Genomic DNA, 17,600 nt, shown 5'->3' with positions numbered 1-17,600 from the left:
ATACATGCTGATGTTAAGATGCAAGGATAGATTATAATAACTAGACTTTTTAAATACAGTTCTCTTTTTGTGTTAAATGGTCTGATTGGTAAAAATTAACTGAAGATCCAACTTACATGCATGAAACTTGAGATCAGTTAGAGAAGAAGCAAGATCTGCCTTCGTGGATGGGGTAAGGGAAAAACAGCTCTTGAATATTCCCATATGTATCGGTTCCACAAAAAATTACTATAGTTGACAATATTAAAATCACCATCTGAAATCATTTTCACTTTAGATATTTCACTTGTTGTTCTTATCTGTGGTTCTGTTCTACTATTATCCAGTCAAACTGCATCCCCTCTTCTGCCACTTAAAACGGGTAGGTTGTCATGACCAGTAGTTCCCTGTTGAGTTATTTTGGCATTCATTGGAACAATTGGCAAGGCACTGGGACTTTCTTAAAGGGGGGGGGTTCTCTAAATATTCTTCGTGGTCATCAACATTACACTCAAGAGCTTCTGAATCAGCTTGAGAATGAATGGCATTGTTTCAATTACCACACACACTGGCTGCTTTTTAGTGGGATTAGGATATGCATGCTTTGTATTATATTGAAGTTTGTCTCTTTTAAGATTTTTTAGATGCATATTCACAAATAGTTTTGCACGTAATGTCAGCCTTAGAAAAATGTTGATATAATGTATTTGGTGTAAATCAAATGCTATGTCTTTGGTAATAGATTCATTCAGATGTTTCATTTCTTCTCCTAAACTGTTCAAATTCTCATTACCATCACTAATAAGAAGAGACATCAATTCAAAGCCAGTCCTATCAAATAAATCAGTTAACTCACCATATAGTTTGGAAGATGCATCAATTCCATTTGGAAATTTTCAAATTCTGAGTCCTTCTGATACTCTGTTATCTGTACGTTTTTCAAAAAATAATTATCAAACAATGAAGAGCAGTATTTGGTAAGTGTGGACTCAAAAAGTATAAGTTATTATGTAATGGTTTTATTGTTATTGTCTCTACTAGTACCATCAAATTGTGGAACAAAATTCAACCTAATGTTTAAATCCTTACATATGTTTACAGTTTTGGATGCAGTTGACTGTGTAGGGGCTGTGGCCTGTGCCCCTGTGATGTCAAAAGTTTGTCTCAAAACTTGAAAGTCCTCTGCTACACCATTATTGTTGTTGCAAGACTCACCACTGGTACAGAAGTGTCTGTGTACCAACTAAGCTGCCTTATGAGTAAAATGAGGGCTCCTGCTAGTGAAGGTCCTCCAGGGATAGAAACCATATCCTGAGAAGACATGTACCAGACCTTATTCACAAAGAAACAACAAAGTATCCTGAGAAGACATGTACCAGACCTTATTCACAAAGAAACAACAAAGTATCCTGAGAAGACATGTACCAGACCTTATTCACAAAGAAGCAACAAAGCATCCTGAGAAGACACGTACCAGACCTTATTCACAAAGAAACAACAAAGCATCCTGAGAAGACACATACCAGACCTTATTCACAAAGAAACAACAAAGTATCCTGAGAAGACATGTACCAGACCTTATTCACAACTAAAAAATAAACTAGCAAAAAGAGCTACAGCCAAGGAAATGAAACACAAAACAAGAGAAGACGTATCAGACCTTATTCACAAAGAAACAACAAAGTATCCAGAAAAGACATGTACCTGACCTTATTCACAAAGAAACAACAAAGTATCCAGAGAAGACATGTACCTGACCTTATTCACAAAGAAACAACAAAGTGTCCTGAGAAGACACGTACCAGACCTTATTCACAAAGAAGCAACAAAGTATCCTGAGAAGACACGTACCAGACCTTATTCACAAAGAAGCAGCAAGTATCCTGAGAAGACATGTACCAGACAGACCTTATTCACAAAGAAACAACAAAGTAGCAAAAAGATCTATAGCCAAGGAAATGAAGGACAAAACAAATGGCCAAGAACTAAAGGAACTCCTCCACCTGTCTTGGTGAGAAAATGTGTTTTATTCCGAAAACAGTTGTGGACTTTCATGCTACAGCAACATGTGGATTTTATCAAAACTGTTAAAAACATTCTCAACCTCACATTAAAAGAACTAAAACTGAATCACGTAACCAGCAATAGCCATCAAAATCACCAAGTAAAATTAACCCGCACAAAAATTTAAAGTGATAAAACAAATTATATTGTGTATCTACCATTGTATACACATATATCTATTAATAATTAGTATTCTAAAGGTTTTAGTTTCAACACTGGCAGTATGGAAACACTGTCATTGGTTCATGGAAATATGGTAGCTATATGACTGCTTCATCTTGGTTCACAGTAACTATGAAACTTCTGTCTCACCACTACAGTAACCTTTCTGTCTCTCAGCCGCTGTCTCCCTCATACAGCACCATCTTAGAACACAGATGTATTGTGTACACAAGTGCTGCTTCCCTTTCAGCATGAAGACGTACTGCACTCTGTACCTTATCAGGGTTTTCAGGTATTCTACTTGCAGGCAGAAATAAATCAAACTAACATTTTTTTTTGGTGTGTGTGTGTGTGTGTGTGTGTGTGTGTGTGTGTGTGTGTGTGTGTGTGTGTGTGTGTGTGTGTGTGTGTGTGTGTGTGTGTGTGTGTGTGTGTGTATCTATAGATAGATAGATATGTACATATATATATATATATATATATATATATATATATATATATATATATATATATATATATATATATACCCTTTTCCCTCTGTTCATGCTGGTTACTCAAAGAGATATTTATATATTTAGACTCAGCAGTATTTTGTGCCTGCTTCAGCATCCTTGAATATTATATTATGGGCCCTAACTCTCCGGTGGGTGAGGGAAAAGTAACACATATCACTTCAGAAGCCATTATATCCTCCCCACATCAGTGAACGCTCATTTGCACGTCTTGCGGGATACCATGTTTGCAGATTTATGGTGCCACCCCTCCTTTGAGGGATTGTAGAATTGGACAGTCTGGAATCAGCCTTCCCCTCAAAGATAGGCATACCCAAGCTATTGGTAGCAGATGTCTGAGCCTGTAGGGAGTTACCTAGGACATAGTCAGGACTTTATCACTCTATGAGGAGTAGCCAGATTTCTGAGTCATTTAGTTTGCATTGCTTATGCAAACTGCATTGCAAAGAGCAAAATACCAGTTGCTGTACTATATGACAAGTGAACAAAATGTCATTTCAGTTATGAATTTGATTCTGACACAATGCAGGATCTGTAGTTTAAATGTAAGCACAAACTACATGGATATGAGATGATGTGATGTCGGCTTTCTTGGCTTTACTTAACAGACTGCACAGCAGTACATGGAAAACCGCCCAGATGACTGACATGCTGGTACTCTGAACAAAGCAGAAGGCACCTGTATCTTAAGGAAACAGTACTCCTATCTTACACTGTATAGCCACTGCCAGCACTGTCCATAGAAATTTGCTTTTACTATTTGAGCTACTTCCTAGCAGTTAATCCACAGCAGAGTGTTCTTGATAATCAGAAATAACAGATATGTGCTCACAATATCAGTTGTGGCAGTCCCTTGTCATGTGTCCTTATAATCACCTTGCATGCCCCTTTGTTAGGATTGCCCATCGGTCTGCTGGACATGCATGGAGTTTTGTGTAATTGCAGCAGATTCAGATTTCAGTATCCTGCGTGCTGTTGCTTTTTTGTTTCTTTCTTTCTTCTGAGGCTGTGCTCACCTAGTGGTCAAGGTTGAAATAAGCAGGGCAAGAACCAAGTATGCTGTCCTTGCTTGGTAGTCGATATTATGATGTGCATGCTAAACTAATGATTGTAAAACAGAAAATCCCTACAGTTACCAGCTGTAGAGGACTCCCACACAGATCACTGGATATGGTAAGTACATAGATTTTATTTTCAATGTATCGTCCCCTCAGAAAAAAAATCAATGACAAAATATTGCTGCTACAGGTTTCAGCTGCTAGCCAGGAAGTAATCAATAAAATGGTCACCAAAATAAGTAAAGTGAATTATTTTAGTACTAATACAAACAGAATCACAACTCTTCCATTATATATGTAAATGTACTACAGATAGGTGGAATCAGAAATGGACCCTGAATTTATAAACCAGTTGCCATAGTATTCTCATATGACTTTTTCTGTCTCTAAGCCACATTGTCTTCATCTTCTAACTGCTTTAGCATGCTGCACGGAGTTTTCTACAAGAACCTTGCATATATGATTGTAATTGTCATTCATACAATGATTCTGCACGATTGTTTTTACAGTGTAAGCAGGAAGCTGATTATATTCCAGATTGCCAAGTTTGCATGATACTGAACACTACAGCTTTCCAATAGCCAGACAATATTTTCCTGTAGTTGCTACACTTATTTTTACAGTTGCAAGAATCATTTTAATAGTGATTGATTTAAGTCAGAAAACAATGAATTACACTCTATATCTCTATTACAGAAAAAGCAGAAATAAAGCATTCAGAAGACAACAGTGAAGCTGATATATCGGCACTTTGTCCTAAGGTTTGGAAATTTCTTAGCAGTCTTAATGCATAATTATATTGTACTTTGGAAAACAGCACTTTAACATGATAGTTGTCTGCTAACTCATTATGTTGTAACTTCAGAAGTAGGTACATAATACTAGTGGGTTTAGAATCTCTACATAACCTTGCAATATTTCTGAAAGTATATCTTTCTTCATTGGGAAAGTTTAAACCATTCTAATATTAAGAACTGGATTTAGATCGATATAAAAATATTACAGTTTCTGACATCTTCACATAATATACAAAATTTTAATCATCTAAATAAATGTATAGGTGAACTTGAGACTGCTTACTTTCTTGCACATAATTCTACAGATTAGTTTGATGCTATCACTTTTGTTTTTTTAGTTCCTGCTTTTACTTATATCAAAAAGTTTACCCTCCTTTTTGTCCAACTGTACACAAAGCTATGATGTTGTAGAGATGGTTATGATATGAATTGATCTAGAAATTTAATGCTGTTTCATAGGATTTAGAGTTACTTGGAATTCTGCTTACTTTTGCAAAGCTTTAATCATCTTCCTGCTCGATCTTTGAGTTAAAGATCATGTACAAGGATTTTTCTACCGATGTATTTTTGCTGTGATTATGCTCTCATCATATAAATGTTTTTTTTCTGATTATAACATATATAGTTTTTACTTTAGTTAATTTGGTGTAACTATGTTTATTAAGTAAAGTAAACTTGTGTTTGTATTTAATGCACCTGAGCAACTGCCTACTTACTTCCTGATTCCAAGTCATGTGATCTTGCTTTCTGATGATGCAATTGTCTGGACAAATAGTTTTTAGCTAGTAGGTGCTTTCTGTAGTTTGTAGCATATTTCAACATACAAATGTAGCTCAGTTAGTCCGTCAATCAATAAATAAAGTTCTATTCAAGTAAAATCAAAATAAAACAGGATACAGTGTCTTGTAAAGTGCACAATGCTCTGCATACAGTATAATAATACAGATACCACATGAATCCTTATCTACCATGGGGATAATAACTTTTAGGATGAAAACTAGGGGTATGTGACTCATCTCAATGATAACCCTACAGTACATGGTGTTTGCATAATACACTGAATGAATTAATGCTGCAGTGAAAACCTTTGGAATGCAGTATGATTTTTAGAAAGTGAAGATGTGATGAAGTTGATGATAATGATAACAATGAAGATGTGATGATGAAGATGAAAATAAAGATGATGAAGATAACAGTGATGTTGACAACGATAACAAACATTCAAAGATGAAGATGCAATGATTATGAAGATGTTAGTGATGATGAAGATTCAATGAATAACATAAAGATGTGGTGATAATGAAGATGAACATAATAATGAAGGTAATAATGAACATGCAGTTTAAGAAGTGGATATGATGATGATAAAGATGGCAATGAAGATGATAAGAATATTGATGAAGATGCTGTGATATTGCTGGTGATGTTGCAGTGAGTATGATGGAGAGGTGATGAAGATATTGACTGAAATAAAAACAAGATGCAGTGAAGATGATGAAAATGCAAAGATGATGCTGATCTAAAGAATATGATGAAGATGATGATGCTATAAGATAGCAAAAGTGAGGACTATGATGATAAAGATGTAATGAAAATATGATGAAAATGATGTAATGAAGATGACTAACAAAGATGACAAGGATGTGATGGTGAGATGACAACAAAGATGTGGATGTGATGATTAAAAGGAAAAAGAAGTTGATATTGATAAAGATGCAGGGACATTGCAGGTAAAGATGTGATGAATATGACTGCATGATAATGAAGATGATAATTGATAGGAAAACAAAGAAGATGCAGTAAATATGAAAATGACAAAGCTGATGCTGATGATGTGATGTAGATGATGATGGTATAAAACAAAGATTGCAAAGATGAGAATACTGATGATAAAAATATGATGAACATATGATGAAAATGATGCAATGAAGATGACTGACAAAGATGAAGATAATGTATGTTTACAACCATTTTCATTGGTTCTTCATCTTCATTATCACTACATTATTATCACACCAGTGAAGAGGAGTTTGTGATGCACATGTGATGAAAATGGTATGACAAAGATTAGATGTAGATGATATAATGAAGAAGCAATGAAAATTAGTCAATACAATGATGATGTCAGTGATGAAGACTGTGATGTGATGAAAATGCAGTGATGAAGCTGAAGAGCTAATGAAAATGGTGACCTATTTTGTCAGCCATTTTACCCCATCATTTTCATTGTATCTTCATCATCTCCATCACACCTTCATTGTCAGACTTATCTTCATTGTGTCTTTACCATCTTTACTGTCATCTTCATCACATCATCAGCATCATATTTGCCATCTTCAATGTATCTTCATTGTCATATTCATTATTATTGACATCTGTCATTTTTATCATCTTCTTCGTCACCTCATCACCATCATCACATCTTGGCCTGCAGTGTCATTGCATCTTCATCATTATTATTGTCATCATCATTATCATCATTATATCTTCATCTTCCTCATCATTGAATCTTCAGCATCTGTCAACATGATTACTGGCATCATCACTCCTTCATTGTCTTTTGCTTCCTCTTCACTGCATTTTTGTCTTAATAGCTATCATCTTCTTCATATGCATCTTCTTTACCACCTATTTATCACATTCATTGTATATTCCTCTTCATTGTCATTATCTTCATCACCATCACTATATCTTCATTTTTCTTATAGCATTGTCAACATCATCTTCATCAACTGTTTAATCTTTATCAACATTATCATTGTCATAATCACATCTTCATTCTCATCATTTGCATCACATTTTCATTTTCGTTGATGCATAGAGTATTCCAAAGTTTTAATTTCAGCAGTAATCTTGTCAACGTGTAGCACAAGCACCCTTTACTGTGGTGCTAGCATAGAAATAGTTTATATACCCCTAATTTTCTTCCTAAAAGTGATTATCCCCATGATAGACAACTATTTGTGTTACTTCTCTGTTAGTATATTGTGTACAAGCATTATGCACTTTACAGAGAACCTTATCCTGCTCTGTTTGATTTTACTTGAATACAACTGAATTTATTTGAGTTTCTGTATAAACTAACTTTGTGACTAATTGTGCTGCCTTTATATACAGTGAAATCTGTTACAGACTGCTAAAAACATCTACCAACTACAAACTGTTTGCTTCAACAACTGCATCATCAGACAGTAAATGGCAACAGATCAGCCTACAGCATGTGCAAACACAAGATTGCTGTAATCAATAAACAAAGTTCCACTGAAGCAGTATGCATTTTAAAATCAGAAAACCCATATTTCATGATGGGAACTTAATTACAAGAAAACAAAACCATAAAAAGAACACCTTTGCATGAGATCTGTAAACTTCTCAAAGAAAAGGGGGCAAAATTCCACTGAAAACAACCAGAATGGTATGGATCCCAGTCATAGTTAACATGGACTGCTTATTAAAATTTGCAGAAAGCAGTGATTCTTTAATGTAATTTCATTCATATGCTGTCCAAAGTGCAAAACAATAATCATAGACATTGAAATTGAACCATTTTGATCCATTTTTGAGAAGCCAGCTTAAGTTCTCTTTATGGACATTATTACTTATTCATTTTTATCTGCTAAAGAAGAAATCAGTGTAACATAAATTATTACATTTGAGTTTTCCATCTTCGTTGTTCAGTTTCCTGGTCATAGTTTGAGTAGCATATTCCCTGAGAAGCATCAGCTGTAGTCTCAAATTCTGTATATTTACTGATTTAAAAGGTTCTGTTATATATGCAGTGAAGAAGAGCAAAGGCAAATGCTAGTCTTTAGTGAAAAAAGTAAATCAGCTGTTTGCAACTAACTATATTATCTTATCATTTAAAATATCACTAACAATCAGAAGCAAACATAATAACCCACTAAGCTGCTGCAAATGGAAGAAAAGTGTTCCTCTGATATGAAATCAGTGACAGACTGCATTGTGTATCCAGCATGTAGTAAATATGGTGCAGAGTATGTGGTAGCTAACATTAGTGAGAATGTCTGTGTTAAGTAGGGCGTTAGTTGTTAAATCCTGTACTACAGTAGAAAAGTCCCCATACAAATTCCTGAAAATGTAACTATAAATGAAATATGCCAACACAATATTCTAACAGAACAGAAATGGTTTCCAGTACTTAGTTCCAATTAACAACCAATAAGAAGCTCAGACAAGCTTGTAAAATATATTAGTTTCAAGTCTACCTTTGCATAAATCCTAATAGCTTTATATTATTTTATTTGTAAACTGTCTGCCCACTGAGCACAGATACTCTACTGAGTTCTGAAGTTGAATTTCTGAATAGGAAACTGTGATAATGGCACCTCCAGTTAACATCCTGGGTAAACCTCTCTGATTAAGTCCTCTTAGGATCATACCAGATATTTTTACCATTGACATCTGCGGATTAAAAGTTTTAATTGTGAAGGACTACTGTTTTTGCTATCCTTATCAAGTGGTATACATGCTGTTTGTCTTCTGATGTTTGCATGTTATAGAAGGCAGAAGGTATTTCTGCCAGAACAGTACCTTAGAGCATTATATGCACTAAGCATCCATCTCTGAAGAAGATATGGAATGTATTCTCTAAGTCTCTTAGAACACATGATGGAAAACATAGACTTGCATGGCTTTTTATCATCTAAACAATAGGAACCATTTAAAAACAAAACTACTAGAAGTAGAACATTTGAGTCAGATCATTATTGAAAGCATTTTGGTCAAATGACATACTAAATAAAACAGTGTTTGGTTGAATGCATTTCTGTAACAACTAGAGAAGCTAGGCTTAACATTTGGGGCCTGGAATGGGATTATATTTAATGGATAATGAGAGTAGTTGTGGTGTGTCTTGCAGAGGGTAGGTTGTAATGTTTAGAACTGTGTTTGTGGTTGTGCTTTCAATGTGTTTGGTGACAAAATGTTATTAGTGTTTGTGGTTTGAGTCTTTGTGATTCCAGTGAAGCTCCATTCAAACTCTGGTATTCAATTATTTTACATTGACCCAGAAACAGTAACTATTACTGATAATACTTGGAAAATGCATTTGTCATAGTGGACTTTAGTCTCACATGGCCAGTGCCATTTTACATGGAAAGGGAAGAGCATTTATATTATGTTGTTTTCAAGAATGGCACTTCAATTGTTAAGTAGTCTGGGTGTCACTTGATTTCTTTAAAAAAATACTTTCTGCTCTTGTTTCTTACCATTTTATTAGTTTTTCAGTTTTCTAAGAAGCAAGATTGTTTCATTTTGTTATATTTTATTTTGTTTAGACTGCAGTTCACAGATTTCTTTAGTGCATTGATTGAGGTTATGATTGACACTGTTCCAGTAGGGATGCCCTGGGGAAATACCAGCCCTTCCTTTTGATTGGCTGTGAGGATCATTCAGCACCCCCAGCATATTATACAGAGACTTATGGTTGGGTTTCCAGTCATAATCAACTTATTATGTGTTGAAGACATGGATGTCAAGAAATTCACTTGGAGTCTTTAGTGAAGTGTAGCTCAAGAGTTATATATCTTGGCATCCATATTGAGAAGACATAGCTGGTGAGTTATGATCAGACAGACCCAATAATAAATATTTGTAGGAAAGCTTTATCTATTCCATGTACTGCCAGTTACAAAAAAGTATAGGAGTGCAAACTAATTTACAGACTTAAAGTTGTAAGACATTTTGCACTGCCACATAGACGGTGGGAAGAAGCAAAGTATCCCTCTGTTGAATGAACAGTTTTAAAAGCTGTTAAACACTTCACTCTGCCACACTTTTGTTTCTTTTTGTGTAACGTGAGAAACTTTTGCAGCTTTTAAAAGCTATTTTAGCTTCTCACTGTTCTTCTGGTGTGCCTAGCAGTGACCACTGTTAATGCTGTGCTTTTAAGCACCTTTCTTACGTTAGGCTTGCAAGACCATCACAGTTCATAATATCTGTCACATCTGTAATCATAGTTTTCAGTGCTGTCTTTCACAATTTAAAACAAACTCATTGTGATGTAGTCACAGTTTTTTCAGTTTACTTGCTCTTTGAAAGCACAGAATCTGTCTCCATGTTTGATATTTGCTGTAATGCATATTGCACATAAATTTTCCACTCTGCTTCTTTGCTAAATGGCAGGGTTGGTTAAGAGTATAAAAGCCCCAAGAAAGAGTAACTGAAAGTGTTCTCAAACACTTCTGGGGATACAAAGCACTCAACTCACTGCTAGATATTACAGCTATGATTTTATCTTAAATCCCACAGTCCAAACATGCAAGGGAAGTGCATCTCTCAGCAGTCATACTATTTGAGAAGGTTTATCTTTATTTAACATAAGTACTGTGCAGTGCAAAACACATGTCGGAACAGAGGTGCAAGGGTGTTACAGTACACATGGCCTTCAAAACTGTACTTCATAACATATCTAGTTGACAGAACCCTAGAATGTTGTCAGGCACATAGTCTTTTGCCTTACACCTAACCACACACATACCATAAAACAGAATTGCAAGGCTGAGCTAAGCTTTTATTATTTTTGCACATTGAGATTACAAAGGATAGATTGAGGAGAGCTGGTAAACAGCATCCTAAAGGCTTTAAGTGGCAGATGCATGGCACATGTACACCTCTTTGATTCAAAATTTAAAGTCGGAAACTGTGGAGACTGTCACAGATTCTGAAAGGTTTTGTAATGTGTGTGTGTGTGTATATATATATATATATATATATATATATATATATATATATATATATATATATATATGTACACTCCAGACTTCAATTGATTATTTTTCCAGTGATTTTTACCATACTGATTTTAGCCTGGCCTTAAGAAGGTGAAGGCACACACCTGAAACCAATTACTTTCCACAAACCTGTATTTTACCTTATACAAATGCATGTAAATCTCCAAGAAAGGAATATCATTCTGCAAGAGCAGCAGTATTTGTTGTTAACCAGGTAAACCTACTAGTTATGAATGCCACAGTTCAAGGTCACTTAGGAGATTTGTCTGGTTAAGTGACTTTCTCTCTAGCATAGTTTCAACTGGAGGTTTATATACTTGCAGATGGTGCTTGCTAGGTTTAACCCTTTGTAATAACTCTTTATTTTTTTCTTTTCATTTAGCAAGATGGACTGTAGTACAAATAGACTATACTGGCTTAACAAAATAAATAAATAAAGTCTTTATGAAGCAGAACAAAAAGGAAGTCAACCCCAGTCTGTTTATTTCAGAGGCAGCCAACCGAACACAGCTGCACATTTTCTTGTTACACTGCACGCAGTGAAGCATTGAGCTCTGTATTTGTAGGTGATTTCAAGCAGACACGATCGTTTCTGATGAGACCTTAATTAAACTTCATTTTGTAATCTTAATGGTGCTAAGTCTTTCAGCTCTAACATATTTCGCAAAAAGACCTACCGTAATAACTATATGGACTACACTATATGGACTACACATTTTATGAAAGCTAATGTGATCAGAGGACAGTTCATCAGGCTTTCTTAGTTAATCACTGAGGACTGTATCTTCTTGGATGAATGTGCTTTTTTGACAGGGCTTTTTTAAGGATAGAAACTATCCTCCAGACTTGTTGGCTCGTATTAGCAAAGAGGTTTGCCTGGGTAGGTCTACCAAATTCTCCTTGATGCTTAAGTATGGTCTGTAGGTCAGCACTGACAATTCCACGGGTATAAACCACACACTGACCTTCCCTCTCCCCATTTGCAGTCATGCATGGTATTAAACAAATATTGCACAGCAACTGGAACATTATCACCAGTAATAAGAAGCTCTTCCCAGCCCGCTTTTTGTTATATAAAAAAAAAAACAGAACTTTCTGCATCGCTTTTGAAAAGAGGGACCCTCAGTTTTTTGCACTATCCAACTCTTTACAATTTTCCCAACCAGCAGGTTGCTTTCCCTGCAATAAGAGTGTGGCTTGCTTCTACATTCTCCAAGGTGATCAATACACATTCAAGCATAATTTTTTGTGACATGTAAAAACAGGTTTAATTGTAACAGTACTTCAGTGGTCTATTGTGGCATTTGTGGCACTTGTTCATCTTTTTACATTAGCAATACTATAAGGAGATTGGCGGATCAAATTAAAGAACATAATGCAGCTATTAGGCACCGAGAGTTGTACAATACACTGGGAAAACATAGCACGTGTTGTGACAATTTTTTTGGTGATTATAACATTCTTCTTGAGGTAATTGCACTTAAGTGGCAGTTGCCTTTAGATGCGGAGGCCTGGCTTGAATGAAAGCCTTAATATTAAATGTGCCTCGTGGTGGTGTAGGTGAACTATTCCCTTCCCCCACCATATAACTATTTAACTTTTTCTCTCTACTGAACTTCATTTCCCTTTGACCATACAGTTTACTTTTTGTGAGCAGGTTGTAAGACAACTATAGTCTTTATACTGGGCTGCATTCCTTGCCGGATATTTGATTTGATTTTTTAAAGTGAGATTTTCTTTTTTAAAGTGTGTCTTATTTTTTTACTGTATTTACTGGAGTGTACTTACTTCCAGATGTAGAGTTTCCGCCTGGCTTTAATGACAGCCTTAACATTATCTGATACTTGAGGTGGTGTGGGTGAACCAGTCCCTTCCCCCCTCCATAAGGCTATTAAGCTCTATCTCACCTGAGCACCAGTGCTTCATGACCAGATAGGTCTTTTAAATGTTTTTTAGTTTTTTGAAAACAAATAAGGTTTTCTTATTGGGTTGCATTTGTTGCTGGACATTTGATTTCATGTTTTAATTGTGACTGACAGTTTTTCTGTATTTATTGAAGTGTACTTTTCAGTTTTCTCATTTCTGAAGACATTCTTACAATTAAAGAATGAAAATGTCCACATACACTTGCTCTGTGTGTTTCTTTCTCCTAGCTAATTTGCTGTGAAATTTGTTTTATAATAGTTCTTCCGTTACTTCTCCTTTTGTGTGCGGTGTTTTTGTTGTATTTTTCCAAACACTGTTGTAATCTGACTTTTGTTTAAACTGCCCAGAGCTAACAGCTGCAGTTTGGTTCTCGCTGTGTTTTGTTATGGACTGTGCCTGTAGTGGTCCCCTTCAAAGGATCAAAATTGCAGAGCATCGAACCTCTGATCATCGAGGATCAGAGGATCGAAATTCTGCAATATCGAACCCTGTGAATGGAGATCACCATACAGAGTGGAATGAGAACGTTACAATTCTGTCCACTGCAGTGTGATCTTGGAGTTGGTATATTTAAGTAGCATGGGGTGTGGGAGGTGCAGGGAGGCTTGCCCCCCCCCCTGCAAAAACGTGAAATAAGACGTTTTTACGTTTTAGGTTTTCTTTTTATTTTTGGTGAGTTAGATATTGCAGAATTCCGATCCTCTGGTCCTTGATGATCAGAGGTTCAATGTTCTGCAGTGTCGATCCTTTGAAGGGGACCTACCTGTAGATACATGTGGATATTCTACCTAAGACTGTACAGCTCTAGTTCCTTGCTTTTTATTTCTGTATAGTCTTAGCTTACCCTGATTTAAGAGACTATACAGACTGACAACTCAGTGAAGTGGCATAATCTGATGATGAGAGCAGTTTATGCCATAAACACACACACACACACACACACACACACACACTCACATATGCACACACCAGGTAGGGATTATAGTGGTAGACCAGATTTGCATATCCCCAATAACAGTTTCCAACTTATCCTGTGGGATCCCCAGGTATTCCCAGAGAAACCAAGAGACATAATCCTGCCAGTGTATCCTAGGTCTGCCATAGGGCCTACTTCCACTGGGCTGTTCCTGGTTACATGTTTTCTAAGTTGCACATAAAAACTGCCATTACATGGTGCCCAAAGTTATCTCGACTGATTCCTGCCAACTCAGAGGAGCAGTGGCATCTCTCCAATATCTTTCTGGGTTCCCAGGCTATTTCCTGTGTCATGAAGAGTGAGCTATACTGCTCTGTAAAGTACAGCTATGCATGAGAATATTTACCCTAACAGTACTTGTTTGAGGAGTTGGCATTTCAACAGTAGATTATAGTATTTGGGGTTTGCCCACAATATCGGTTTTCATTCCCAGCCTGAGCTTTCATCAGCTATACATAGTCCCTGTAAAGACCTGTGTGTGTCTCACATAAGCATCATTTTGAACCATGGTTGGTACACAAGACATCCACATAAAGATAGCTTGCTAACAAAATTTCTTCAGTTATTCAGGCCCTGCAATGCATCATAGGGAATTGTGATTGTTGTAAGCATTTTTTTAAACTGATTAAATGCAATCATAACAAGAAATTAACTTTGTAAATGTACAATAAAGAAAGAAACTATAATCAGAAAAATGGAAGGGGATAGCTTTATTGTCATTTTGTCCACCCCATAAGATGTTAGAGTAAGTGTTCTTAAACAGAGCTGTACTTTCTTTTTTGGGGTAGAATACTGTAACAGTAAGTCATAACACTTAGTAGATTCGCAAGCAGTGTTGTCATACCCACAGGAAGAGGATGCAGAGTCATACCATAACCTCTCCTACTTTTGGATCGTGTATCCAGTTCATAACATTTTCTGAAAGTGTGATAGCAGATCCTATTGCAGCATCTAAAATTTCTTGTGCAGAACTATTTGTGAAATATGCCAGTGAAGTGGCTGCTGTAATAGTAGAATGAAATCTCACTGTGCCTTCAGCATTTTTATTGTGTCTTAGTTAAACACACACAGTGTGCCCACCAGCCATTAGACAGTCTGTGTATGTACTGATAGTTTTTCTTGTACAGAACATAAGCTGCCTGTGAATATCAAGATGCAAGTGCTGCTGTCTATCATTTTGACAGTTTGCAAAGAGCACTGACATTTGAATGTACTGACTGAGTCATTGTTGAAATTACTTTTGGCATAAAAGATAGGTTTACTTTCAATGATTCCCTTTCAGTATTGGACACTATGTAAGCTGATTTACACATGACAAAATGTAACTCTGAAATCTTTCTGACATAATTAAAAAAAAAAAAGAAAAGTGTCTTTATTGAAAGCTGTTTGAACTCTGTTGAGTCTGCTGATTGAAACGAAGGTAAGGTTATCTTCTCCAATATAAATTTGACCCCAAGAAGGAGAAATACATCTTCACAAATGTCTTAAATGAAGGACTCCTTTAACAAAAGCCTTTGCAAAATGAGCTACTATTTATTGGATAATTAGGGATCAGGTAGAGAGTGCAGAAACATGAACCATAACTGAAGAACAAACCAAGTTTTTATATTCACTTTTTCTCTAAACCAGCCTGACCATCTAGACCTAATGCACATGCTCCGCAGACGCATATTTCCCACTTTTTCCAAAAAAAATAAATAAATAAGCCCGGGCCATCTTTTTCCCTCAGGAGGTTACACTTTTTCCTACTTTGACCAAAGGCACTCCTCTGGTGGCAGACTTTGTGCCTACAGATGTGAATTATGTCTTTGGCCTTTCACCTTCCTTTCAGATGCATGGCTAATTCCATATCTCCACCCCCCCCCCCCCAGACAACTGCAGCTGGGCAGAGACAAGTACACCTCCCTAGCTACTAAGCTCCATGCAATACACCTACATCAGTAATTCAAGACAGCATTACAGTTGACCAGACCACTTTCCTCACACAAGAATGGGTGAGCTATCATTGGCCACTCACCTCCACCCTTTCTGACTAGTTCCTGCATCACCCAGGTCAGTAATCTGTCCAGAATTGCTTTGGTCATGGTAGCCAGGGCTTTATTTCTGTGTGCTATGGAAATGGTTAAGGAGCTATATTTGAATTAAGTAAGTAGTTTAAATAGTCTCCACATTTTGGTGTGTTTGTTTGTATACAACATCACTGTAGAGCTACCAGTGGTAATCTGCAGGTGACCTGAATGAAAACCATTCAGTATGACTGTCAAGACCTTGCAAACTGCACTCATTTCCTTCATATTAGTATGACTTGACTTACTGCGCTGACATGAACTGCCTTGGACAGGCAGGTTCCTAACTTGGGCTCCCTAAGGATAGTCTGAAGAGTCTGTGGTCAGAATTTGCACTTTTGAAGGTGGAGGAAATGCTGTACCTGTAGATAATATGTTTGTATCTATTACCATACGGATCATCACGCCAGGAGGATCTTCAGACTCATTCCAAAGGTTTCTTGGATGTGATTATGTCTTCATCATATGTAATTTTACTTGATGGAGAAGGAGAATGCTAGAAGACATGTGTCTAAGTTTTCTGTCCACAACTGTCTTGCATATATTGCATTTTGCTGAGAAAAACATAGCTAAAATGAACTGATCTTTGTTCATTTGCCCTGAGCTGGGAAGACTTTCATCTAAGCTAAATCTATGTCTGCCCCTAGAAATGCTACTGTTGTTGAAGGTGATGAAAGCAGACTTCTTGTAACACAATTATTAATAGGAAAAGAAGAATAATGTGGTGCTTTGGCTAGTTTGCTGAATTTATAATTCCTATAATTTCTATAAGACATTTTCAGAAGTTGCATTACTGTAGATGCAGTTAGCAATATTGTAGAGACAGAAAGACTGATATTCTGCCTGTGACCTTGTATTTATAACATGTTTTATATTAATAGAGTACTGTTATATGTAGTGAACATAAGAGAGTGAGAAATATTTTCAGAAATAGAGAAGCTTCTAGAAATGTAACACTCTGCACTGTCATTTAGATTATGAAAAAGAAATTATTGCATGGTGTGACCATCACCTGATAGAATGTGAGTTTTGATTGGAAAATGTTCCAAAAGTACTACCTAAACTAAGGAACCGCTGATCGTGTACATTGATTATATATATATATATATATATATATATATATATATATATATATATATATATATATATATATATTAGCTAGCCATTAAGTGTAACTTATTACAGTTGCATTTTGTGAGTCTCAGAATGCTGCTATTCTGTTTAGAAATAATTCTGTTTGCCACAGCATGATTTATGTCTCTAAGGATTTTATTCAAGAAGGACTACAGCCGGGCCTTTACCGTCAGT

At 36.1% G+C, this 17,600-nt stretch overlaps 1 protein-coding gene across 1 annotated transcript in view; it reads left to right on the top strand.

The window, feature by feature from the left end:
- Positions 1 to 17,600, top strand: part of RETREG1 (reticulophagy regulator 1) — a 1,271,534-nt gene that overhangs the window by 1,176,102 nt on the left and 77,832 nt on the right. The window contains exon 7 of the mRNA XM_044065221.1: positions 4,472 to 4,536. Within this exon, the coding sequence (XP_043921156.1) occupies positions 4,472 to 4,536 (65 nt within the window). The remainder of the gene's footprint in view (positions 1 to 4,471; positions 4,537 to 17,600) is intronic.

Source organism: Protopterus annectens, chromosome 3.part0 (assembly GCF_019279795.1).
Source record: "Protopterus annectens isolate FY-2018-M chromosome 3.part0, PAN1.0, whole genome shotgun sequence".
Classification (NCBI taxonomy): domain Eukaryota; kingdom Metazoa; phylum Chordata; order Ceratodontiformes; family Protopteridae; genus Protopterus; species Protopterus annectens.
This window is presented reverse-complemented; position numbering and strand designations above follow the sequence as displayed.